Raw genomic sequence first — 27545 nt, 5'->3', positions numbered from 1 at the left:
TGAGACAGTAATACAAAATATCCGCATATTCGTACATTCGGATAGCTATCTAGACTTTAGCTGGCAGCAGTACTATTTGATAACAGTTGTATTACCGAATGTGAAACCATCCAACCAAAGTTTCTGGAGGTACCACCAACTGTGTCATATAGGAGCATATTGCCCTCGGAATATAATTTAAACAATCGAGTGTTGAGCGTTGTATATGCAGTCCATTACTGCTAAATGTTAAGGAGGAGGAGAAGAAAAGCGAAAGGAAAGGCCGAGAGGTTATCCACTAAGCGTCATTGAGTTTGTGCGCGGGAAGATACCGTGGTGGGACAGGAAGAACGTTTCTTTTACAATCCACCGAATATAAAATGCTGCTGTTCTACCTATACTTTTAGTTGGCTAAATTTTAAGGCTGCGTGTAAACGATTGAATATAAGTGATGGTTCCTCAACGCTCCTTAGAACTTCGAAACTGCTGTACCGACCTAGCTGAACCTATCAATCCCAAAGTTTTGCACGCGAAATTAAAATGGGACAGTCCTGCCGTTTAACTCCTGCTCTACAAATCGAAACGGGTTCTCCCAAAGCGATAGCAAAACGCTTCACGGTTCAGTTTCGGTTGCTCAGCCGGCTTCGAGCATCGACCGTGCAATGCCATCGAGGCAAAGCGAGCGAACGCACCCCGAGGATCTGTCCCTCGAAGGAACAGCTGCATTCCTCGGGGTCGATGCAGGTGTCGTAGTCGAGCCACACAAAGGGCGCTTCGCAGTCCGATGTGGGTCGGCAGCCGGGCACGCAGGCGTCGTTGCCCAGGCACTTGCCATCGGCCACCAGGGCCCGGAGGAACACGTTGCACGTCTGGTTGCAGCGGTACGCACAGTCGCTGTACGTGCGCCCGGGGGAGCATAGAGCTGCGAGGGCAAGGAATAGCGCGGACACTTGCTAAGCGCGATCTAGTTTCAGATATCAGATCGTGCGCTCCCCCCATTTCGTCCCCGGAACAAAGAGTCTCCGCAGACTCAGCATGGAAATATATAAACCTACTAAAAATAAAAGTGTTTCGGACGAACGCTGGCTGTCTCTGGAAAAAAATCCGATGAAATCTAAGCACTTTTTATGAGTTGTAAATGAAAGAGCATTGATGTAAGATTGAACGCCGTTGAGGGCGAGTATTGCTCTTCGAGCAATGAATGAATGAATGAATTTATTGTAAACAAGGAAAGAAAAGATCTCCAGCAGGCGTAGTTTGTCTCACCTAAGGGTGGACACCGGAACGCCTGCTGGTGTGGGGGGTGTGGGGAATGGGGAAAACAGTTGTACAGGAAAGGGAGGATAGAGAGAAGGAGAGGTTACATATATACAAATATACAGGTCTAACAGGACATATATGTACAATATATACAAGGTAAACACTAAAACACGAAGACCAAAAAAAAACACAAGAAAAAAACAAACAAAAACGAAGCACCCACACACACACACACCGTTTAGTTTATGTGGGGAGAAAGCGGAGAGCCGGGAGGAGTCCTGAGGCATCCAGGTAGGACCCCAGGGCCTCATGGACTCAACAATGTTTTCAAATTTTGCGATAAATGTGGTTCCGGTTATTTTTTTACAGTTTTAACGTTAGAATGTTGGCCGCAGACCGGAATCATTTGGAATATATCGCTGAGAGTTCTACTGCCGCGAAGAGAGGCCTGGCTCAGTGGTGATTGTTACGCCGCTGAGTGCGGCCATCCAGGTTGCGCTTGATGACTTGTCGCTGCCGCACCACCGTGCTCATAGAGTTCCATACTGATATATATACTACAGGGAAATCTGTCGCTGAAGTCGCGGGGCGCCGTGGGCGGCGCCATTGCCGCTAGCGACGTTCCTCGTCTACTTGGCTTAGCTAGCCATACGGCTTTTTTTTTTTTTTGTATCCAAACCAAAATCCACAAAAAAGGGTAATTTGTTTTCTTATTCGTCGTACATGAAGCTTCTAAATAATCACTGATCTTTTCGGAGGTTCGATTTTATAATAACAAAACAAATTTGATGAAGCTTCTACAGTAATATTGTTGCTTTTTTGCAGCGAGCCAACCTTTCAGCCTGTTCATGAGCCATGCCAAGAACAAGTGGAACGTGCCTGCGCTGTATATGACGGAACACTCGCTGACGCATGGCTCCCCTAGACAGTGGCGCCAAATTTCCCTCTTGTATATATTAGTATGAAACTCTATGACCGTTCTCTCTGCTTTTCATGTGACTGCGCATGCCCAGGCATTTCCTAGCAACGCGGCCCTCTCTTTGTTTTTTAATATTGTAAAGCAGGAGCTATGGAACGCTTCATAGTCACGTTGGCTTAGCAGCTGTTTCGCTACTTCCGGCGCCGCCAACACCGGATTTTCGCTCAATGAGCCATTAATTGCTTTCGGACTGCAGGATTCGCACCAATCAAAGCAGCGTCGTGTTTGCCACCATCATAGACTATGCCTCTCTGCTTCCTAGCGTCGAACGTGGACGGTACCCACAAGTTTAAAAAGAACTTGCGGGATAGCAGAAGGTGCTGTTGTCGTTCATAGGCAACTGGTACCCCATTTGTAACTGCTCCCCAGCCTCGTGTTGCTGCTTTAGCAAGTGTGTGTTTTCGTTCGGCCGTCAGTTGACGTGCCCCGTTAGCTGTCTAAATTATCCGCCAAGGGCACTATTCTCGACTGCACAAATTGCCGGCAATTCAGGAAATTTTCCGGAAGTCTTTTCTGATTGGCTTTCAATTTTGGTCACGTGCTTCCGGTTGACAAAGCGGTTGTGTGTGCTGTCGTCATTTTGACGTTTCATGTCGTCTACGGACACCAGTTCTAAAGTTTGCCTTATTTCTCGTTACTAAAGGCGCATAATTCTTGGCCGGCAATGAAAAACCAGACTAAATGCAGCGGACATGACAACGTAAGCCTGTCTTTGCTATTCAACAACAATACTGCTTGTAATACACACCCCCTCTGTGATTGGCTGAGAAGGCGTGACGTAATTTAAACAGTTGGCGGGAACGATTACGTCATGCATTGGCAACTTCAGCCTGCGTAAAAGTGACGTAATGCTACGTAACAGCTTGAAAATGGCGGCTGTTTTTGTCGCAAAATACAAGCAAAATAGGGCACAATATTGCCCCGGCTTACGGCGCCGCGAAATGTGCGGCAATTTGCAGCAGGCGCAGTTTCGCATGCGCGCTGTTTAAAGCATGTTTCCTACCGAAAAAAATTATAGTTTCAACTGCTTCCAAGTCAGCGATCATGGAACATACAAATAACATGCAGTATTTTGCTTTTATGTTTGGCAATGAAATAAAAATTATTTGTTTGGCGTAACCGCAATATAAGAGGGCACAACAAGCCTCTCTATGACAAAGAGAACCCAATGCATGGCATTTGTCCATGCTTGTCCTAGTAAGCTGTTGGGTCACATGATCGAACTCAAGATAAAAATAACAATAAAAAGTGACTATTTAGTTCATTACAGCGCTGATTGCAGTCGAGCTTGACGAATGAGTGAATCGGCGACATCGGTGTGCTCCACGGTTATCAGGCGTAGCGCTTCGCTGCTCTTATGTGTCATAGAAGCGATGGTCGCGGCCGTCTTTTTCTGTGATCACGCCATAAACTTGTAACATAGCAGCAGACGATGGCGTGGCGGCGGTGGCGGCAGGGAAGGTGATAACGCAACAAAGCTTGCATTGAAGCAGAGAGCCCAGCTATGTTAATAAAAGCGATTGAAAGAAATATATAGATACGGTAAAAAAAATTGTGTGATGTTCTTTAGCTTGACATCCGCCTTTCGCTCGCTTTTGGATCAACGTTACTCGATCGCCTTGTGGTGTTGGCGCCAAATTTGACCTCCAGAAATGTGTTTTTCTTGTCAGCCTCAGCTACCGTCTTAATTTTTATAGTACATGCCAAGTGTTTTTATATCTTTCTTGCACAATATTTGATACCTTGGTAGCGATCATTATGAGTGACTCGTCAAATTACACTGCATGTCGTCATAGCTATAGGTGCAGCACGTCACTGATTGCTTACGTCGTGCTTACGCAAAAAAACATGGGCGAAATGCCGGCAATTTGTGCAGTCGAGAATAGGGCCCCAAGACAAATGCGTCTACAGTCAAAACTCGATCTAGTGAAATCTGATCTTACGAATTTCCCGATCTAACGAACAAATTTGAATTCCCCCGCAGGCACCTATACGGTTCAATGCTTCCATGAACTCGAACTAACGAAATAGATTCAGCGCCATTTCCGTTTTAACGACGTATTTCGAGAAACAGACACATTTAAAAAAGAAAAATTTCGAATGTGTTTCATTAGACGCCACGAATATTATTGCGCCACGTCATGGTCACCTGCTTCAAGCACGTCGGTATCGACCGTCCCCTGCCGAGGCTTTATCGAGTTCCCGAAGACCTCAACAAGAGCAAGAAGGAGAAATCTCCTCAGTTCTTGAGAGAATATTTGTCGGATTAACGAGGTGGCAGTACATTTGCGCTTCCTCGACTATCTGAGCGAACGATGAAGAAATCGTACAGTTAGTTTCAGGCGTACAAGCGGCGTCCGAGGATGCTGACGACCCGGAAACTGCTAGCTGAAGCTCCCATGCCCACTCCAAACCAGGTGATGGGCGCTATTGACTTGCTCAGGCGCTTTGCTGGGCCTCCTCACGGAGGAACCGAGGACGCGTTGAACGCGCTTGCGTGCTACGAAAACTCTGTCCGCCCAATGTTAACGAAGCGCACGCAGGCGAAACTCAGACGCTGTTTTTTCCCGTAAATAAATTCGTTTCCGCCAGAACCCTTGAGATTTCATTGTTATATATATATTTTCACTGCGGACTTATAGCGCATAGCTAAATTATCGGAAGGCAAGCGGCGCCGCAATTCCGATGTCATGGTAGCTGCTGGGATGCGCCTCTTTTTAGAAATTAAATTTATGGAATCAGGTGCTTGTAAAATAACAATCCCGATCTTACGAAGTTCTATATTTAACGAAATAATTCGCGGTTCCCGATGAATTCGTTAGATTGCGTTGTAGCTGCATACGATTGTTGGCACCCATCCTTTTGTGTTTCTGGAGCTTCTTCTTCCTGTCTTCATCCTTACACAAACACGTTTCCTTTTGCTCATAAGATACGAACGAGGCATGTGCATTTGAGATCGGGTGTAAACAAAAAATAAATGTCCTGCAGCTTTCATATACCGTGCTCTTGTCTGCTGTTGGCCCATGAATTGACTTTTTCAAAAAGGTGTTTTTCTATTTTGTACAATGTGGGATTTTCGGAACTCAGTGAAGCCTTTCAAAAGAGCCTCCGCTTCATTCAGATCCTGTGGGGTTTTAGCCACAGAGCAATAATGGGTACCAAGCCACGCGGAAAAAAATCCGAACTTATCATGTTTTTAACGTCGATGAAGCCTACATCTATGAGAGAGGTTTAGGTAATACGAAGCCAGATAACTCTCGAAGGACGGGTCTTTTTTGGTTCTAAGCAGCGTCTATAGAAGCTTTGATAATCACATCAGCGAGACAAGCGAAGATCTAAGGGCGAAGGTAAAGCAAATGATGCAAAGAACTGCTAGATGCAGCAACCGATGGAGTCCTGTGATAACTTGCACCCAATGTTGAAATTTGTTTTGAATATTTGCATAAAATTATTTTATACCAGTTTATACATGTTGACCCCGTACCGACTAATACATCACGAAATAAATATGAACATTTCTTATAAGCAGAATTTTTTAGTGTTCTATACCAGGCACAATTAGGAATGTGATATGGTCGAAAGTTGGGCAAGTTGGTATTGACGCATCTTAAAAATCCAACTGCGCGCAAATTAACGAGGACGTGAACACACTGAAGACACCATCTGCGCTTGTGGTGTCTTCAGTGTGTTCACGTCCTCGTTAATTTGCGCGCAGTTGGATTTTTAAGATAAGAATGTGATGTAGCGAGGACATCGTCGAGTGAATCGCGTTAACGTCGCGGCATTTACAAATATCAAGTTCTGCCTGAAAGTATGCCACAAAATTTATAGCTCACCAGTCGGCTGCCCCGTCGTTGGCGACGTCGACTGGACTTGATGCTCCCCTGTGGTTCTCAATGTACTTCCTGGAAGGCAACACGCATTAAAAAAACAGCATAGTATTCGCGTGTCAATAACGACAATAAAATATCACTCAACCCAGTGACGATGCAACAGAAAAGTCGTATCAAAACTTCCCAACAGCCTACAAGGGAAAACAACTAAACGTGCCACATTCAACTGATAGCTGCCGGTCACCGTATGCCTTGTTTACGGTGGTTAGTGCAGTTTCCATTCCCATTCACTGCTTCACGTTTGGCATAACAACTTTGCTTCTCGCTGAGCCCAGCAGTTTCTCTCGCATGTGCGACTTCCGATTCCCGCAAAGGATTCAACAGTAGGTTCCTACTGTCTACGCCTCATGTCTGCGGTTCTTTCTGCTGCGTCGTGTTCGCACTCTTCGTACGTTTTAACACCGTGCAGTGCCAGCAAAAACCAAAGCCGCTACCCACTTCTGACGACTTTTGTGAATTAAAACTAATAAATAACAAAATATTGGGGAGTTCTTATCGCGGCTCCGAACAGTACAGAAAAGAGGAAAATAAAAAAAGAACCAAAAAGCGTTGTTTCGGCATAGATACGATAACCTCACGCTTGGATCACTTATTCAAAGTTCGTTTTCGCGTGTCGATGTGAAACTTGCAGGCACTTACCTCCGTAAGGCGATGACGTTACGTCGACAGACGAAACAGCGGTAGTTCCCGCCTCAGCGCTGGTTGAGGCACTTTCAGACACGTCTGTTGCAGGTGGTTCTGTAGTTGTATCAGTGCCTTAAACAAAGCGAAAATAAAGGGAGCTAAAGGGTTCCACCTATTAGGTTACAAGCTAGGACTTTTCATTGTTCACGTGCATTCTTTTGCTCCAGTCATCTGCACTGCATTTATAATGAAAGCCGCAAAACGAGTGAAGAGCACGTTTCGAATTTCTTTCCCTATGTATGTGGTTGGTTTTGTTGGGCACTCGTTCTTAATATCACAGGGGGGAACATTTATTCTGACAGTTTTCCTGAAAACGTTTTGCTGCATATCTAGCGCATTTCACGGTAACGACAAACACAATACCAAGTCTTTATGACAAAAACTAACACGGTAATAATGGACTCTTGTGTTAACATTTTACAATGCAATGACATACTCGATGCCGCACGGGGTAAATGCGCCCTACGCTAAAAAGGCATTCATTTACTCAGGCATCACTGATAGCAAAATCGTTCATTGCTTGCGTGGTTTACTCATTGCCGAGCACTGACTGCAGCTGGTTTAAGAAATTTATTCAATGTTCGTCTTGCCCAAATAAAGTGACCTTTCAAGATTTTTCCACCTCAGTAGTGAGAGACACAGTAAATTTATTACATACAAATGTATTCGACAAAATTTATCTTATCAGGCCTATAGTGAATATTCGTCTAACAGGAAAGACGGAACCAAGGCTCTAAATATCGCATGCAAAAGAAAGATGTAAAAGCACAAAAAGTACAAAATGGTGAAGTGAAAAAGTGCTCCATTAACCTAACAGTCATCCAGGCAAGGGTGATTCCATACTCACGTTTTCCGGAACCTGTCCAAGTACTGAAAAATGATGACTTGGTAGTCGTTTCTTGGATTTCTGCATGTGGAAGACATACCAGACACCGAACTGAGGTCATTCAACGAAGCAATGGTTATTTTTCAAAATATCGGTGGCGCAGATTTATTCGCTGTGCTCCGAGCGAGTGTTCGACCTTCGTACGGTCAACCATAGTTCGTTCTGTGAACTTAGGTGCGGCCGAAAGTGGTCTCCGGAAACGTGGCCCGCCAGCAATCGTCCTTGTGCTAGTGGCCACAACGGTTCCAACATTATCCCATATCGTAACGAACAAGTATATGTATATCCCTCTCATCGGCCTCGCTGTCCCAAATAACACACATTCCGACTAAAATTACTCCCACCTCCCCTCGCGGGAACCCCTGTGTAGATGCGACGCATAGGGGGTTCCGTTGTTGTTTCCGTTAGGTTGATTCTCCCATCGCGTGAAACGTGCCGTGAACCCCCTGCCGCGGCTATGTCGCAACGTGGCGTGGCTATGACGCAACACAATCCAACACAATCCACTTTAATCCAATCCAATCCAAATCCAATCCAAGCCAATCCAAGCCAATCCAAGCCAAGCCAAGCCAATCCAATCGAATTCAATCCAATGACCTTCGCGAGAGAGTGTTCGCTATCGGAGAGGAGAGGGGGTGAGCGGCGGAGAGCGGCGGAGAGCGCAGCTCGCGCGGCGAGGAGAAAGCGGGAGGGGTGTGGACGGACAACAACAACGCCGTATGGAGGGACAAGGCGAGTGAATGAGATGCAGTCGCATCTAAAAAAAATGGCCGTGTATCTGCTCCTTTCGTTGCAAATGTCGACTAACGCCCCCGCCAAGTAAAAACCTCCCTTCCCTTTTCCCCTCACCTCTCATGCTGTTCCTTTCCCGTGTCGTTCCTACCAAGATAACACGGTAGAGGTTTGCTCAAGTCAATTTAAATTTACCGCGTTCTACTACTCCAAGTCTCGTGTCTCGATGCCAGCGCTACCGTACGGCGGAGACGCGCGTGAATTTAGGAACCCCACTACAACATTCGGGTTCTATATAGAACCATCGTGGTTCTATATAGAGCCACGATGGCCTACTGCACGAGCGTTCGAAGCGGAATGTGGATCCCATCTAGAGGAACCTTTCATTGCAATTGCCGTTAGATTTCTTAAATGACGCCAAGAGGTGGCGCTGCCAACAGCAGGCGACAGTTTTTTGCCGTTGATGTAGTATTTCATTTGCTATCGCAAAAACCAAGCATCCCTGAATTTTTTAATAAAGGAACGCTGCAACTATCACTTATGTATTTATTTTGTGTCTTATATTTGCGTAACGTCTTGTTCTTGTTCAACAATGTTGACAAGTATGAACACTGACATGAACACTGATGTTTAGATTTGGCTGTGTGTATATAAGACTATTGCGCAGATCCTGTTTCATTCTGGCCGGGTGGCTGAATCGAGTCACAGACAGACATACAGACCAAACTTTCTGTGTTTAAGTAGTCCAAGAAAAACTATCGTCTTTAAAAGAAACAATGTAACTGCAGAGTATGGCCTCCATCTGGTATAACGCGGATGAGGCCTCACTTTTTCGCTGATGCCTCTAAACGTGCAAGAAGCCCTGCCCTAGGAGAAGTTCTTAAACGAACGAACTGCTTTATCCACTCAAGTTGAGGCAGTAAGGCATTTGGATAACTTTTTCAAAGCGCCATTTTCAATACATGCGAGATCACAGATAATATAATTATAATTATACTTCGTCGTGTAATTCGTACGTGTAATTTTTGTAATTTCGTTTAATCTTTCATGTAACTATTATGTGGGGCGCAGCAAGAAATTGTGACTGCTGTGCATGGTCAGTGGGCGAGTACTAGATGCCGCCGAACGCCCTACCTACATCAAAAACTTTTTTTTTGCCATTACCGATACACCAAGCGCCAACATTTTTAGGCTCAGGTTGGTCATATCGGATGGAGAACATAACTAACTCCCCACATACATTTTCCGAACGCACATAACTTCCAAGTTTCATTCAAAAGTGCTCTTAAAATAAAAAAAAAAGGCATCCTTTCAGTTTACCCTGTGCTTCCATGCGCTACATTGAATATGGAGAGTAAGGGCGAGTTCGGTTTAATCTAGGCAATAATAAAAGCAACAACAAAAAAACTTGCCTGTGGTTTGCTGCACCGATGGCGTTGACGATCCGTATGGCTCAGTTTCAACTGCGTAACGAAAAAAAAAAAGATCTTTATTATACCGCGAGGGCTCCCACCTACATATTGCGTTAGAGTTGAATAACGAAGGTTTTATTCTGAGCAGGGTTTTATCCTGTCGCGGTGCTCCCCAAGATATGCTGAGCATTAAAAAAATTAGTAGCGTGAGCTAAGGTTCAGCTGGTTATTTTTAGGTGTCCTGGTTGTCTAGGATTAGCTGATTATCATGCTTACTGATGCTAAAACGATTTCAAACGCAATCCAATCCAATCCCATTGCGGTGGCGGCGTTTCCGGCGCGCCAGCTGTGCGCCGTGAGACGTGCGCTCCTCGCACATGCGTCGCACGGCTCTCCAGGAGCCACGCGGAACTGCTCAACCTCAGCCAGTGTAGCTCACGCTACAAAAACGCACCTGAAACATCGCTGCTCAAGAGGATTGGCTCGGTTAAATAATGTCATCACTTTGCTTTATCGAAGATGTGTTGTAGCTTAAAAGAACACCAAATTCGGCAGTCTCATCTGTGGCTGAATTGTGCAGTTTAACCAATTTAATATACTATTTTATTGGCCACGTCTGGAGTCTTATCTACCTGCCTTGGGCGGCTGACGAGGAAATACCCTGCCCCACTCGGTGCCGCCGCACTACGGACCTCAATGAAACCACGGTTCACCCCAAGAAATTGCCGTAGATTGGCTTCACCACAACACTCCAGATTGACCAAGCAGCGTGAACAAATGTGGAAATTTGTCAAATGAAAAGGCTCAGCTTGCGATTAGAGCAAAAAAAATTAAAGCCGTTCCACTCAACGTGAAAGCTTACGGAAGTGCAGAGAAAGTGATTCGCCATAATGGGCTGTAGCGCCGTTATCTACTCACTGCTACCACCCAAACCAATTCAAATTTCCCTCCTCCGTAGTGCTCGCGCGCCCCATGCCTGAAACAGCACCAGAGGGAGTTTCTCTTTGTGCTTGCTTTTCCTCCCGCACGTGCCGGCGTTTAACTGCCTTTTTTTTTTCGCTTACCATCGCACAAACTAACCCAACGAGCGTTCCGAACTAAATAAACGCGGGTACTGCCGGTTAATTACATATATTTTGCGTAAAATGTACCTGCAGATTTTTTTTTTTTTTTGCGCTACACAACGGTGAGATGTATGACAAGCGCCAGCGTTTCACGAGTTTCGAACGGATATGTATATTTAAACCGCTTGGTTTCCGAAGCCTCTGCGGGACGCCCTGCGACGGAACGCCTGGGTCTACTCGGGTCCGTTATCTCGCGGCCCAGCCTGATTCCGGCAGTCGTTTGACATCGACCGTTACAGCGAGCTACGATGACAAGGCGAGCCCTTAAAGTGCTTTGCACTTGAAATGGCTGCGGCTTCGCTCAGCTAACCTTGGATATGCAAAGCAAAAGCTTGGCTCAGCCTGGCTGAGTCTTGGTTTCGCTTGGTTAACCTTTGATGTAGCTGTGCTGCCGACCACGGTTCGAAGTCGTTAGGTTTCGTGCAACGCTCACAGAACGAGTCCCAGCGTCGCTTTCATTCACGGCGAACGCGGTGTTGCTCTTTCACGACGAACGTGGCGCAGGATGAGTCACGTAGCCCGAGACGACCCAGCGCCGCATGTGTGGGAGGCTGCGGGGTTGGTCGGCTGCCGATCAGCTGAGCGGCCGCTCCTGTCGCGGCCGCCGCCGCTACTTGAGCAGAACGACCGAAAACGGAACCTTGTGCGCAGCGCCGACAGCGGACCTGGCGAATCACGCGATGCGCTTCGAGGGGTGTGTCGCAAGGGGGGTGTCTGCGGTCAAAAGGTGAACTTGCGCATCCGCGACGAAACCGCTGGACGAAAGTAGTAAAGCTTTGCTTTAAAAATAGTATCTGCACGCTTACGTTGATTGGTGATGCTGGAGCATTGTGTTTAAGCCTACCTGCGGCAATGTATTAGAGTGTGGTTTACATGGTGTTTGCATGCTACCTAACCCTCAAATATCTTGATTTTGCTTAATTTTTCTATTAATTTTGAGCTTTGTTCTAAACACGCTACCGATTTGCTAAATTTGACGCTCCCGACTTGTTGGCATGTTATCGCAGCCGACGACAGCAAATCAATGGCACCCATTTTTAAAGACCTTTACCGTTCAAATATGCATATTTACAAATGCTCACAAATCGCTTCAGTATCTTTGTAATTATTGTGTCCATTTGTTTCACAAGAACTCAACCCATTCTAGCGACACAAGAACTTCGCCTCGCGAGGCATATGTCGACATGAGGTTGACCGTACCCACGTCAGGTCCTCCAGGGACAGGCGTCGAGTGCAGGGCTGTGGTAGTTTTCCTCTCTTCGTGTTCACCTACGGAGGCAAAGAACATTTCAGAAGCTTTTGTCAATGGCTGCGACAAAAAGCGAGCACATGAACATCATTTATCAAATCACTCTAGAACGCACTCTGTGAAAGCGAAGAATTTCGTATTGGCCACAAACTTATTCGTATTCACGAAGCACTGGCTTTGTTATTTTGTACAAAAAATAAAAACAAGGACTATTCAGGTCTCTAGCAATCCTTGCCACCACGCAGTTCAACAATGACAGAATAATTGCATAAGGGTTTCATAAGCAAGCAATGCCGTACGAACCTACTGAACCATGCGTTCATGTTGATGACACGCGTAGTAAGACAGCCAGACGATGAAGTGTATCATGACTATAGTCTTATCGTGAGTAAATCTCATCATCGGGAACGTGTCAAGCGTGGATCAATGTGAACATGCAGCTGTTGTAAACCGAAAGCGACCAGTGAGAACTATCCCTACTATCGGGGCCGAGGTTGGCGGCAATTTTAGGTTATACGGAAACAAGTGCGGAATTTTAACCTCATGGGGCCACACTAAGTCGGAAGCCGTTTTCGCATCGGCAGTTTAGGGAAATGTAAAACACCTCAATTTCGGGTATGGAGGCTGAACCAGTTAGCTTAATATCATTTTCTTTTGCGACCTTGTGGAGCACCTTTCCGAAAAAGCAGCGACACTTGCATCGTAGTACGTTGTAAAATGCAATTGAACCATATCTTCAACTTGTTCTAATTTTTTTCCGTGCACCTCACATGCTTATTAACTACGCTGTATTTATACGTCACTCTAATTTTGTTAGCCGAGAAATGCATCCTGTTGCACAGATTTGATTAAAATCATGTTACCGTCGCGACCCTCCCACAGTCAACCACTGTTTACTTTCGTTTACCCCTGCTGATTTTAAGTGTCTATTCTGAACCTGTTCAATGTGTTACCGTGCTCTTTCACAGGTTCATTCCAGTGCTCATTTAACCCAGATGTATTAGCTGCAATATTTATTGTTACTGTTTCCAAGCAACTTCATCGGTAGTAGAACAATCCCAGTAATCGTGGCTAATGGAATTTTAGCTTACCTGGTTTTGGACAGGCGCAAAACAAACGTACTTCGTAGTCTTCGCATTTTTTCAACTGGAAATTATTGTAACAGCGGAAGCCGACATTCGCGTCGCATGAGAGGGAAGTCTGGCCGCTCCGTTTCCAGTCTAGAGCAGTGGACTTCACGCGGCACTCAATCTTCTCCACGTCCGCTGGCGTGCACGAGCCGTTACGATGCTGCGCAAAAATAAAGGAAGGAAGGTTTGCAAGCAGCATTGCAAGCAGCACTTTAACAAAAACTTGCCGACTCTCGGCTATTGGCAATGCGATTCAAAACCAAAATAGGTTCGAGTGAGAAACTCCATAAAAAGTGATTGCTCCTAGACACGCCACATTTTCTCCTAGACGCGGTATAAAAATTGATTGCCCTTAGACGCAACCATTGCCGCCTACTATTTCTTAATGAGTAGGCTTCACTGTACAACAAATTACGTGAGAAAGGCAGCTTACAACGACTAAGCTTACACCGATCTCCATAAGTCGGGTTCCCTTGTAAACGCAATACATTGCTGAGAAGGACTTTTTCCAAAGGTAATACACGCTATCTTATATCACAAAGGTGAAGCGCCGGTAGCAAAAAAAAAAAAAAAAGGCTGAAGGGGGAGGGTGGGCCCAAGTAAGGAGGCGAAGTGTAGCTTTTCTCGGTCTACGCACGCAAAAATCAGAGGAGTTAGCCTATAACAACTCCGCTGTAATAAGTAAACACGTAAATAAGAACTGACGCGCTCCCGTGATCAAGCTCTACATGCTCGAAGCATTCCGCACGTATAAAATTCACTAAAGTGCGCGTCTGTCGGAGAAAGTTACTCTCTATGCGTGTTCAATACCAGGTACATTATCAGCTGTCGTGGGCACCTCACCTGGAGGAGGTCTTCGATAATTTCGAGGTCTCCCATGTCACTGTCTGAAGCATCGGGGTCATCGGCGTCCATCCACTCCGTCCAGCCACACTGTGTCGACCCTTCGTCCTTGGGCGGCGGTGGCTCCGTCCTCACCAGGGGAGTGGCCACGGTCGGCGAGACTGTAAAATCTGTCCGGCCTCCCCGAGGAGCTGAGGAGACATAAGAAACAAAGCACGAACAAAAGTGACGACATCAGAGATTCAGTCCCATTCCTTCTCTCAACGTCGAGAGCTTAGCTAAGGCTGTAGACTTCCGCTAACAAGAAATGCGAAGTGAATGGGGTGGAACTACAGAATTCGGTCAAAAACAGTCTCCTTTTAAGAAGGAGAGAGATTAAACGGGCTGTTAGGACACCTAGACCGACACTCACGGCAGACGCAGAAGACGCGGATCTTGTAGTTGCTGCATGTTCTTCCCTCGCCTTGGTCCCTGTTGAAGCACAACAGGCCCTTGTCCTTGAGGCACTCGACGCCGTTGTCGCCGGATTGGGACCACTCGATCAGCTCCCCCGTAACATTGTGAACAGCCTTGCATTCGATGGCCTTCACGTCGCTAGCACGGCACGCCCTGGTGGATGAAGAGTAGGGGTAGAGAATACGCTTTATCAACAAGTTACAGCGATTGGGACGGCTTGTCACGGGTGAAAACTGCGTTGAAATGCATGGTTATTGCCAGTTCCCGCAATTCACCACGTCCTATGAATTGGACACTACGCGCTAACACACAAATCATTTGGTGAGGAGCCGTGTCGCAACGATACCATTAGTTTCCAATAATCCAACTAGTAAAACAAAAATCAACCCTTATTTCTTTAACACGAAAGTGTTTTTATTCCCGAATACACAAAGATTTCAATGACTCATACCCTTCACGGAAGTGACGCCTGTACAACGAAGCAAGCGGCCTCTAAAGGGTGCACCCCTGGACACAGAGACTTCTTGCGGGGAAGCAACCTTTAGCACTAAAGATTACCTTATACTTAGGCTTGTTTGTTTTCGGGTTTCATATTTTAACTCGAAAGTGTTTTATACCGGGATACTCAAAGATTTAACTGACGTCATATCCGTCACGGAAATGACGCCAGTACACCTTTGCCGAAGCGACCCGCCGCTCACCAAGCACACCCACAAGACAGCCGTCAACCCGCAAATCATGCTCAGCTGCAGATTTCGCTGCACATTTCACTTTCGTGTTTTACCGATTCCTATTACAGAGGAATCAACCACAGTTTTTTTTTTTTTGTTTAACGTCTTGCCCTTAGACGGTTATGCCTAAGAACATAAATCCACAAGGTGCCGATGACGCCGAAAACTGCAACTCGACCCTTACGAATGTTAATTTGAGGCACGTTTTGTGGTGGTTTTTGGAGTTGGTGCCCAATATTGCTCGGGGAGCGAACAAAGGGGAAATAAGGCAAAGTGGGTGAGCGGGTAAAGATCCTACTGCAGCAAATTAGAAATTGCACAGAGAGCACAGTTAGGCGCGTTTTGGTGCGCATCCAGGTTAACCTGCCAGCAGGCGAGGGGATGGTGGGGATGGAAGGAGGCGTTATAGAGGGGAGATACCGCGGGGCGGGTCGACAATATGAGTGCTATGCAGGCACTGTATACCCTTGGTGGCGCTAATTGCGAGAAACCTTACCACTTTGGCTGTAGTCATCCTTTCAGTCCGCAATTGCATCATGCAAACAGCTCCCCGCTATGTACAGTTGGCCAAGAGGCCCTGAACACTACTGACGGCCATTTATGTCAAAGTACTGCGCAGAGGAATGGACATTTGAGCTGTTTGGCAGTGGTTTAAAATCCTGAGGGGCAGCGCAGAGATCGAATACAGAAGAAGGGAAGAAGACAGAAGAGTGCTGACCTGTCTTCTGCGTCATCGTTTCCTTCCTGTCTAGTGTAACTGTCTTCTTCGCTGCCACAGAAGATGTCAAAGTTTCGCGCAATAATGATAAGAAAGAGAGGTCACTTTTACGGTGCCCGATTATTAATTTTTTTCGTGTCATTTTAAGGGCGGCTGCGAACAAAAAACATTAGCCTGGACGCTAAACTTGAAGGGAACCAGTGTGGGTTATCTATTCATACATTATTCTACACTTGCGCGAAAGGCAATGTCATGGTCCACTTCGGAAAGCAACCTAATTGTGTGAGGACGTTAAGCTTCTTCACAGAGCAGCGCAGTACTGCAAAAATGTGAATGCATGATCGCTCGCTCAGCAATAAAGCCAGAACAGCGCGCGTGTCTTGTGGCACAGCTTACTTTTACTTGTGTGGTAATGTCGACCTTTAATAATTCAACCTCTGGTAATGAGACCTCGGTTCCATGTCATGAGCAGGATCCGATGTTGAGAGCGTTAACAAGATCCTGCCGTCACACGGAGAAAGGCAGAATTTAAATATTCTAGATTCCGAACTGCGTGCCTGTGAGTAAGAAAACCATTGCGGCACTATCGACAGCCATGAAGGTTTGTCACCACGATTGCGCTTTTTTCAGCGCTCATTCTAGGACAGTCTGAACTGGTGCTGCCCGTAATATTTGCGAAAATTTTTTTTTTACATAAGAAGTTTTGCAGTGCCCTCGAGTGTATTACAGGGGCAGGAGAACGTATAAGCCATCGCATTTTTTATGTCTCTGTGTCATGGCGCATAACATCGGCGTGTTACTCTGTAGCTGAGGTTGAGCGTCGCATCACTTTCGCGCATCATCACGATTCTTTGAATTGCCATTCATAGGTCTACTTCGAACCTCTTTTCCAGCAAGTCGATGAATTCGAAGTCTCCCCCATCCGTGCTGGGTTGGTCGGTGTCGACGTAAGGAGACCAGCCGGCGAAGCACGTTGAGATTGTATCCGGTGGGATTCCGCCTATTCCGGGTGGCAGGGTTCCCACTGCGAAGTAAGCAATGAAGGAGCACTCCTCATTACAGGCGGCTTTCGCCCCGCAACCTGCGACCTTCACCCAAAAGTTACCCATGTTCACTGCTCCGTTATGTCCATGAAAATGCTAACGCCTAACGCCTAACGCGTAACGCTGCTACGTTGTGCAGCTATACATTCTGGTAGCACCACTGCATAACCTCAGCTGGACAGGGTAGTGTTGCTAAACCACATTTTCTCGGTCGTGATATCCGCAGCCAAGTCACACCTGAGTGATTTGCTTGATCGTAAAAATGGTACCCGCTGTCGTGGCTCAAGGCGAAAGGAGCTGCGTAGCTGTATTTTTTCCTAATTACGAGAGTGCTGGTGGTGCAACAAAACCCAGGTGGTCTAAATTAACCTGTAGTCGTTGTCATGGCCCAGGTGCAGCTTTGGTGCGTAAAATGACAATTTAAGCTTTGAGAACTTGGCGAGTAAAAAGGAGTCCACGCTGTTTAAAGCCACGTTGAACAAATGTTCTATAATTTCTCACTTGGGAAAAAATGGCTCTGGTTTAACACTTGTAAACCTAGTTATCACGACCAAAAGCAGAGATTGTGCACACAGTGTTTCGTGAATGTTTGCTTTTTCTTGAGATTTCACAGTCCGCCTTCCGGCTGTATCTACCAGGTGATTGGATTCATCCGTTAGCTCACGCACAGACTACGCAGCCGGCGCGCCATGGAAGGCGACACTGGGGAATTAAGCGCCGACAAAGCCGATAGAAAAGCAACGCTTTCGTGTGCGTGCGTCATGCATTTTCTAGTTTTTGTTCCTGTAAACTCTGTGAGCGCAGTTTCTTTCTATATATGTTGTTAAACCCTCGTGTGGCCACGTGGTTTGCTTGCGCTGGAGGGCCTGCACAGATGGCCGAGCCACCGCTTTTTACCCTCGCCTAGTCACTGGTGCCGCAGAGGTGAAGCTGCGAGCATGCGAACCGATAAAAAAGGCTCAGCTCATACATCATCGGCTGAAGGTCATTGCGACGCGATGGATCACCTCTAAAGATGTAGCGTAGTAAAGCTTTCGCCTTAAAAATAAAGTGTTCTGAGTGTTGTGCTCACCCATTAAGCACGATACGATGCAGGAGCTTTACGAGAAAGTTAATTAACTTGATATGCGTTTGGTTAAGTCATGAAACTCCTATTCCCGCTCCAAGAGTGTGTGCGCATTCATGTGGTTGCTCTCGCCCGCTGCGTCAGATTTGTGTTGGCGTTGTGCTGCGCTACCGGTCAGACTCACCCACTCCTGTGCCCGTTATCACACACGCAGCAACCTCCTGTTCATATTCCGATGCAGTAACTGAACACCACTTACTCGTGTGGAATTCAGTGGAGCGGCAAACCTCTGGCATTTCGTTTTTTTTTTTTTTTTTATTTAAAGCCGTTCCACTCAATGTGAAAGCCTTCGGAAGTGCAGAGCAGTGATTCGCCATAATGGGCTGCAGCGCCGTTATCCGCTCACTGCTGCCACCCAAGGCGATTAAAATTTCCCGCCTCCGTAGTGTTCGCGCGCCCCCTGCCTGAAACAGCGACAGCGGGAGCTCTGTTCTTTTTGTGGTTGCTTTAATTTCGTATGCTGGAGATGTTTTGCGTCATTTCGAACGCGCCATTTTTTTCTTGCGCGGCTTGAGCCTTTCTACAGCATTTCGAACGCGCCATTTATTTCTAGCGCGGCCGCTTTTATTTTATTTATTTTTTGCTTACTATCGTAAAACGCAACTAAGCGAGCGTTCCTAACTACATGAACGCGGGGGCTGCCGGTTATATACACAGATTTTGCCTGAAATGTACCTGCAGTTTTCTTCGTTATAAACTATGGGTAGATGTGTGACAAGCGCCAGCGGTTCACAAGGTTCGACCAGTTATGACTATTTAAACCGCGTTGTTTTTCGAAGCCTCAGCGTGACCCCCTGATGCCGGTACAGAAGGCTCTACTTGGGTCCCTTATCTCGCTGCGCCACCGGACTCCGGCAGTCGCATCGACCGTTAACGAGCTAAGACGTCAAGGCGATCCCATAAAGTGTTCTGCACTTAAAAGAGTGGCTGCTACTGGGAAGGTGCTCATCGTGACAGGCCAAATGCACCATCTTCGAAGCCTTCCTTTAAAGGGTGCTCCGCAGCAAGCACTGTATCCGACGGTGAAAGTAGCAAAACGGAGCTACCGGCAAGAAAAAGTATGACAGCGCTGGCTGATGATTATGATGATAGTTTATGATGATTTATACCGGAAAATGAGGAATATTCGAAGAAAGCCAGTGCAGAAAACTCGTATGCTGTAATTTCGCTACCTTGTGCAAAAAGCATCAGCTTTGTCAGGGTACAAAGCAATACCATAAAAATAAAAAAAAAAATGTTCGTACGGGTTTGTTATATGGGGGTACTGTGAGAAGGTGAATTATACAGCGTAAACCATTATCGAATAAGCTAAAATTAGACACAAATATTTACCTACCATACAGCTCCCCCCATATAATATTGCTTTACTTCGACTCGGTTTACTCTTACGCGCACGGTGTCATGGCTGCCAGTACTCAAGGTATTGTCCCATGGCACCATTATGCTCATATGCTCCATTATGCTCGTATGCTGATCTCGTATACTCAGGTTCTAACCAAAAGCACAAGATGTGACCTTTACCTGTGGTGAAGGACGTCGTTTCTGCCGACGGTTTCGATTCTGTGACAAGTGTAGCAGTCCCGCTGACCTCTGTGGGTTCTGTGAGAATTTCAGAGATACACCAATGTGAGCTTTTGATCGGCTCAATTGCTCTGACGCCGCCCAAAAAAGCTGATAGACGGCTACATCAATATGCAACAATTCTTCGCAAAGAGAAAATCGGGTTACCAACGTTTACCGTGATATAAATCTGCAGTAACTCGTGTCAATCTAGTGGGTTTGATAGATAGTACTGCCGGCATTATATACATACTAGTTATTACATGGCAACTTACACTCCTTTATTTAGCAAACACGGCATTTCATTAAGTACGCTCCTTTGTGGCTGCGTCACTGTATTTGGGGTGAATGCCACTTATTCAAGGTTAAATATTCGAGACGAACTCCTGCTTTCGTTATACGCTTTTTTTCGAAACCCAGCTGCGCCAGAATTTGCGTATGCAGACGCACATGCATTTAGTACTGTGTAGTACAGGCAGAGCGGAAGGACATTGAATGTACCCTCTAAGTTTTCATCATCTGTGATTTAATTACTACAGCACAAGCTCGCCTAGAAACGGCGCTTACAGCGGTATCTGGACGCAGTAAACACGCACTAGCAATCTGGCACCGGAAACACGAAATTGTTTACTTGTTGCAGTGGTTGAAAGCCTGATATGTCTTATTGGAAGGGGACCGTGAATGACCCCGAAATTGACGCGAATGGTAAGGAAACCTGAGGCCAGAAGGGAACCATATTTGTATATTTTGCTCCATCGCCATAACGTCTTCCCATGTATAACTTCCCCGTGTAACATATTTATGTTTAACAACTCTGTAATTGAAAATTTACGGGTATATTCACTGGTTAAATAGTCCTTAATAATCTAATTCATTACTAATTAAAATGTTAAACTATTGTTGGATAAACGACCCAATCATGAATTACTGTTATTACGTCCTTGCGGGGAAATTTAGTGTTTCTCATTCTACTAATCTTTGGTCGAAGTTGCATAAACAGCGCTGCAGATGTATATATGATTGTGAAGTCAGACTTACCATAAACATGTGTCGTCGTTTCGTATCCGGTATCACCGCTGGAATGGGTTGTCGTTGAATGTTCGACATCTGTATAAAAAGAATGAAATGTGCAAGGTTTAAACCGTTGCGACCATTTTTCATCAAGATTTGAATTGCGCTTTTTCTCATATTGCGTTTTTTTTTTCATTTTAACTATAATAACCTAATTACAAGCAAAACCCAAACTCGGTGTTGTTATCACAAAGCACGTATCTTTTAACCTACATGGTTCCCATTTCAGAATAAAGAAACATTATTTCTCCACAGATTGCACGGCGATTGTATGAAGATACTTGTCCAAAATTGAAAATGTTGTGATATAGACTTTATATTTATTATGAAATAAAATCAAACAAGCCCAGTCGCAAGGGAAAAATTTATTTACATTTGTACATATATCAAGTATCCCCCCAAACCTTCAGTAATTCAACTTAAAAAGGAAGTACGGTTTCCATCTTTTAGCCATCATAGGCTATTAAGGTCTGCTTCTCACTAAAATTACCGCTCTAAACAGGACATTTTCGAATAATAAATACTAAAAACAGCTTAAAACCGTGTGTACCTGTCTGCATACCAACCTAAATATGCCTCGTGCACATGAATCTTCAAGTGATTACCGTATGTGCTTCTCATTTCTCTGTTTGTAGCGATCGTTGGTATCCTTTTCATGCAGTACTATAACTAGAGCAACATGACTCGGGCCCCTTACCGCACTTGCAGAAGAACCTGACGGCGTAGTCGTGGCACTTTTTCCCGGACGGCTGCAGCCAGTTGAGGCAGACCAGGCCGGTTCCCTTCGAGCACTTGACGCCCACGTCTCCCGTGTTGCGGTAGTCGGTCATGTTACCCCCGATGTCGGCCCTGCAGTCCACGTCTTCGATGCGCATCCCCTCGCAGATCGGGAACAGCTCCTTGAGGTCCTTCAGCTCCTCCACATCACCGTCGTCCACATCAGGGCTGTCAATGTTGTAGTACTCCGTCCACTCGGAAACGCAAGGCGCCGGCGCCGTGGCCTCAGTGGGGTTGTAGTGCCTGGTCGCTTTTTCAGGGGTGGCCGTACGGTCGCGAACGTAATCGGTCAAACCTTGGGTGCTTAGCTCTTCCGTGGTGGTGTCGGTACCTCCGTGCACGTCCCTGGTGGATCCTCGGTTAGTAACCTCTTCCGTGGGGGGTGTGCTGTGGCGGACGTAAGTAGTGAAGCCTTCAGTCGTGGTCTCTTCCGTTGTGCTTATGTCGTTGTTACGGGAAGGGGTGGACACCTCGGCAGTGGTCTGTTCCCTGCTGGACGTACCGCTGCTAACGTCCCTGGTGGATCCGCGGTCAGTAACCTCTCCTGTGGTGGGTGTGCTGTGGCGGACGTAAGTAGTGAAACCATGAGTCGTGGTCTCTTCCGTTGGGCTTATGTCGTTGTTACGGGAAGGGGTGGACACCTCGGCAGTGGTCTGTTCCCTGCTGGACGTACCGCTGCTAACGTCCCTGGTGGATCCTTGGTTAGTAACCTCTTCCGTGGGGGGTGTGCTGTGGCGGACGTAAGTAGTGAAGCCATCAGTCGTGGCCCCTTCCGTTGTGCTTATGTCCTTGTTAAGGGAAGGGGTGGACACCTCGGCAGTGGTCTGTTCCCTGGTGGACGTACCGCTGCTAACATCCCTTGTGAACCCTCCAGAGTCGGTTACTGAAGACGGGGGAGTAGGGGACGGAGTTCCGCCGATGCGAGATCTGTCGATGGTGGCTGTGGTTGAATCAACCTCATTTGAAACGCATTCCTCGCAGTCAAGCTCTGTCGTTGTCGTCGGGACTACAGTCGTCGCTACCAAATCTTGGGAGAAAAAAGAAGAAATGTGCACATGCTTATCTTAGCGGTACAGCTACAACAAAGAAAAAATACAACAGTACAATAAAAAGATGAATATTGAGAGCACCGTAAAAGGAAAAGTCCGCATTAGAACTACAGATGGGAGTAAAAATGCTAATTACAGCATCACATACAAAAATCTGCCGTTGGCCTACTGCTGAAATTAGGGGGCAAAGAATGGACTGGAGATGCGTAGGACAGGTAGGACAGGCACGTTTGGAGGTCAATGGGAGAGGAGTTCTTCCTGCAGTGTAACTAAGTAGACTGATGATGATGATACTCATGATGATGATGAAAACCTCGTGGCAGCATGTAAAAATTAAATTGTCAGAAAGATGCCTCGGTTAAGTGGGCAAGGCTTAATAGACATAAAATTCTACTTCTCTTATGGTTGCCTCGAAATAATTATGTTGAAACAAGGTCATCACTGCTGCCCTGCCGTGCGAACGCCTTACTCCGTGACTTTCGTCCGCTTCATCCTGCGTCATCCATTCTTTGCGCTGTAATTTTCTTATCTCATCAACATCCCTCAGCCTGTATACTTCCTTAGGTTTCTCCCCTCGTGCATGAGCTCTGCACTAGCTCCTAAACTAAGTCATGCGTGTTTAAGCTTTGATTTCACTTCTACAAACCCCCTTTAAAAATAACAGAAAGACCGAACCCTTTAAATATATTTGAAGATAAATTAGCTAGGGTGTTCCCCATTCACACTCATGATGAAATTAAGAAAAAAGAAGCAATACCAAGTCACTAGAGCTATCTACAGTTGAGAATTTTTGGTTCTTTCCATCGAAATATTAAATTTTCTGTTTTTAAAATCTGGGTCGCAGCGTGACAGGAGCAGATACGCAATATATCACTGTTTCTCTTACTTGCATGTATATTTATGTCCTAAAAACATCTAAAATGACGCCCCCTTATTGTGTGCGCACCCCTCCCCCTCAAAAAAAAATTGCAGCGCAAGAGATGACTGGTTGTGCACCATGTTCTGCAGTATAGGGGATATGTATGTGCAAGAATACATCCGCTTGCAGCAACCAGTAGCAACTGTCTCTCGTTAAAGGTATCTTTCCTTACTTATGCGTCAACATCACACCGCCCATGGGAACAAAAGCCCGTTTGTCGGTTTGTGAAGGGCCATTTTGCGCGGAGCCAGTTAAAGAGGGCGCAGTGCGCGCAACGCGTTCGAATGCGAATTTACACGGAACTGCACCCGTTCGGGCAGGCAGCAGATGCACCTCGCTTATGGGGAACGTCCAGTGTGCTGGGACGCCCCGCTTTCTACAAGTGTCACGAGTGGTCGTGTACAAGAGCGTCGACGGCAGGAAGACAACACTATGCTACGAAAACGTGCCGCTGAAACGGACAATGCCTGTTCACGAGCGTTCCTTTCAAAGTTTGGTCTATGTCCGACTCATCACTTGGTTCAAAGTAGAAACGCGCAAAAGGGGCAATAAGGGGAGGACAAATTCTAACGCAATACTGTCGCATGGATCAAGTTAAACGCCCTCACGTTTGTTTTAGTGTGCAGCACTTTGGCGGTCGCTACTGTGGTTCCGTGGTGGCGACGGGGTTGTAACCGAGGGACCGAAGACAGAAAGAAAACGGTGGAGGAAAGTGTAGCGAAAGTGTGAGGAGGAGGCCAGTATGCTGAGCCCGCACTAGACGCTCGTCAGAGCGTCTGGCGAAAGTGTAAGGGGGAGGGCGGCACGCGCTGCTATGACGTTATTTTTATCACTGCCTCCCTTCACTGTTTCAGCATGCGTCCCCGCCGAGAGGCACCCTCCCCTTCACACTTTTGCCAGACGCGCCTCCGTTCGTGGCTCATTCGAACCACGTGACATTTGCGCGGGTGGTTCAAACACGACTTGCAAAAACATGCTTGGTGGCGGCGACGCGCTGCGAGATAACGGCAGTGTAGCGCGCGCCGCCGTGCGTTCGCTGATCACACGATCACTTCCTGAGACGCCGCAGATATGTGCCGTGACCGAGAAGACTGCAGTTCACGCTGCGCCCAAATTTCGCATGAGGGAGTGTAGTAATCAGTGCTTTTTCGACTACGATGTGGAGCCGTAAGGTCACCGGTTCAGCGCATCAAATGAACACAAAGAGGCGGCGTGAAACTTTTCTCCTCGGCATCTATTGCAGCTTTGAGTCAGGCGATGGGCGCGAACAAGGCTTACGAGTGTGTCATGCTCATCCCAGCAAAAAAATCATTTGCAGCATGCGTTTGGCAGCTCAGGATATAGTTCGGCACATCAGTGAAGACCGTACGCGATAGGCACGGTGGTCATGAGGCAAGGCTTAGCTTAAAGACTCGAGCCAACGTCATAGCTCAACTCACGAGCATTCAGTAAATCAAGGACGTTTCCACCCGATACCTCTTCGAAATCGATGAGCTCGCTCTGCAACCCGCAGTCTGTTTCCGCGAGCACACGCGATCCGCACTCACCACAGTTGCAGAAGAGACGCACTTCGTAGTCGAGGCAAGCGCCGCCCGCCTGGTACCTGTTGTAGCAGGCGAAGCCCCGCGGGAGCTTGCAACTGGCCATCTGGCCGGATGCCAGCAAGTCCTGTCCGGTGGCCGCCACGCGGCACTGGATGTCAGTGATTTGGGCGAGACTGCAGTAGGCGCCGTACATGGAGGCGAACCGGGAGTCCGCCAGCAGGGCGAAGTCTCCGGAGGCCCGGGCCGCCGGGTTGAGCCACGGGGTCCAGCCACTCGCACGGCATCTGGCCACCAGGGGCGGCTCCGTGTTGGGGCACGGATGTCCCGTGCACACGATGCTGCCGCGGCGGCAGAAGCTGCGATGGTAATGGAACAGTGAAGTCCTGGTAAGCGTTCACGTGGAGGACAATCAATAGACCAATGAGTGCCCGTCTCTAATTAAGAGGGTCCTGGGTTCGATTTCCATTCAGTGCCGAATGCACCCAATTTTCTTTTCAACTAACTAATTGTACATTTGTTCTCTATATGCCCCGTTGACCATTTTGTCCTCCACGTTTCGGTTACATGGATGCATGGATCTTTCCCCTGCCAGCTCATCTAATGCTTTCGCATTAAAGACGCGGGAAATTTAAAATGCGGGACTATTTCGAGAGCATGTTGTGCAGACTCTGCTTTCTGACGGGAATACAAACTCACACCAACTCGTATGTGTTCTCACGCATGCTAATATTTTTTTAAGTTCAGGAAATCTAAGGTTTGACGAAACCGTGGCTTCTCGGGTAAGAAATTCATAGTTAAAAACTTGTGGCCACCGACCAAAGGTTTAGTGAACAAGGTTTCCCTGTGGAAGGCGAAACGTCTTTCTTACCTTTTTATAAACCCTTGGTCGGCGGCCGCAAATATTTAACTATGAATTTTTAAGTTCATCTTGAGTCATCATTGTTTCAAAACAAATAAAAAAACGCCAGAAACGCGAAATCGCCTTTCACCCGATGCAGCGTCCGCACTGAGTCTGACCCACCATGACTCGCAGGGCTCCGCTACGGTGGCATCCTCGATGCGCTCCCCTTCGTAGTAGACGCGTCCGTTGATCTCCTGACAGGGCGACCGGCACTGAGATTCGGGCACGCAGTTCATGTCACGTTCGTTGTCGTACACGAAGCCCGCCGGACACGGCTTGGGCCGACACCCTTCGATGCAGGTCGCTGTACTGTTGTCGCAGGGCTCTTTTTCGTCGCCAAACTCGGCGCCCAACGTCTCGCACGTTCTTGGTGGGCAGCCGGGGATGCATGCGTCGTACTCGGAGCACTCGGCGTCGCACTGGATGGCTGTCGGGTAAGTGAAACGGTGCATAATGTAAGTTGACCTCAATTTATGCTCACCGTACTGATTCTAAATGCATATTGAACTCAGTCGGACGCTAGAACGCTAGAAATCACAGAGCGTCGTACAATGCTAAGCTAGTAGAAATTTCGAGGTATGAGCTATTAAAGAGGGGCAGTGAAAGGTCGGCCGAAGTTTCCTCCCCAGAATCCGCTTACCTGCACCTGAGTGAAGGTGAAAGCCAGTTTTCTACTATATCATCACTAAGACCGCAATCCTAGGTTTAAAGCTTGGCCAACATTGACTTTCTCCTTCCAACGTTAGTTCCTCGTTCTCAGCTGAGAACTAGCTGCAGCAAAAACGTTTCCCACTTTAGGTGCATTACGTTTTTTGGGCTGTACCAAGCTGCATCCGCCGTGGTGGCTCGGCGGCTAAGGCGTTGTGCTGCTGATCACGAGGACGCGGGTTCGATTCCCGGCCGCGGTGGCCGCTATTCTGATGGAGGTGAAAAGCAAAAGCGCCCGTGTGTACAAGATTTCGGTGCACGTTAAAGATCCCCAGGTGGTCAAATTAATCCGGAACCCTCCACTACGGCGCGCCTCATCGCCTGCGTTGCGTCGGCGCGTTAAACCCTACAATCAATCAATCAATCAATCAATCAATCAATCAATCAATCAATCAATCAATCAATCAATCTCTTCCACGCTGTAAAAAAAGAAGCCACGCTTGAGAGGTTTATCAAGCACAGTGCACGAGTTCTTAACGGCAGTTTTTAAAACAGAAAAGGATAAAAAATATTGAAAAAGTGTCAAATTTTAAACAAGAGGTTGGTCGGTGAATGGCAGTCGCACAAATAAGCTCCTGCGACGTCATGAGCACCCGGCGAGAAAGGGACTGGTGGGTCGACCCATCTGTTTTTTCTTATTGCCTAGAATAGTTGTTTGAAGTTTAGGATTGGCATCGTTGTTTTGGGTCAATGTCCTCTTTAAAATGAGCATTTAGACTCTGGCCTCCCTTTAACGTGTGCCGAATTCTCAATACATGGGCGTTGCCTCTT

The 27545-nt window shown here is 46.9% G+C and overlaps 1 protein-coding gene across 1 annotated transcript in view; it reads right to left on the bottom strand.

Moving 5' to 3' along the window:
• LOC144168516 (uncharacterized) overlaps positions 1–27545 on the bottom strand; it is a 105007-nt gene that overhangs the window by 50504 nt on the left and 26958 nt on the right. The window contains exons 21-35 of the mRNA XM_077697485.1: positions 26187–26493; positions 25169–25521; positions 21574–22680; positions 20844–20912; positions 19767–19844; positions 16959–17100; positions 14584–14780; positions 14172–14362; positions 13290–13488; positions 12150–12218; positions 9826–9876; positions 7643–7702; positions 6751–6867; positions 6055–6123; positions 672–901 (exon numbers count right to left, since the gene is read on the bottom strand). Of these exons, the coding sequence (XP_077553611.1) occupies positions 672–901; positions 6055–6123; positions 6751–6867; positions 7643–7702; positions 9826–9876; positions 12150–12218; positions 13290–13488; positions 14172–14362; positions 14584–14780; positions 16959–17100; positions 19767–19844; positions 20844–20912; positions 21574–22680; positions 25169–25521; positions 26187–26493 (3239 nt within the window). The remainder of the gene's footprint in view (positions 1–671; positions 902–6054; positions 6124–6750; positions 6868–7642; positions 7703–9825; positions 9877–12149; positions 12219–13289; positions 13489–14171; positions 14363–14583; positions 14781–16958; positions 17101–19766; positions 19845–20843; positions 20913–21573; positions 22681–25168; positions 25522–26186; positions 26494–27545) is intronic.

Source organism: Haemaphysalis longicornis, unplaced genomic scaffold (genome assembly GCF_048455015.1).
Source record: "Haemaphysalis longicornis isolate Haplotype H1 unplaced genomic scaffold, Haemaphysalis longicornis Haplotype H1 scaffold_2, whole genome shotgun sequence".
Taxonomy (NCBI): domain Eukaryota; kingdom Metazoa; phylum Arthropoda; class Arachnida; order Ixodida; family Ixodidae; genus Haemaphysalis; species Haemaphysalis longicornis.
Note: the sequence above shows the minus strand (reverse complement) of the source record. Positions and strands in the feature narration are given on the sequence as shown.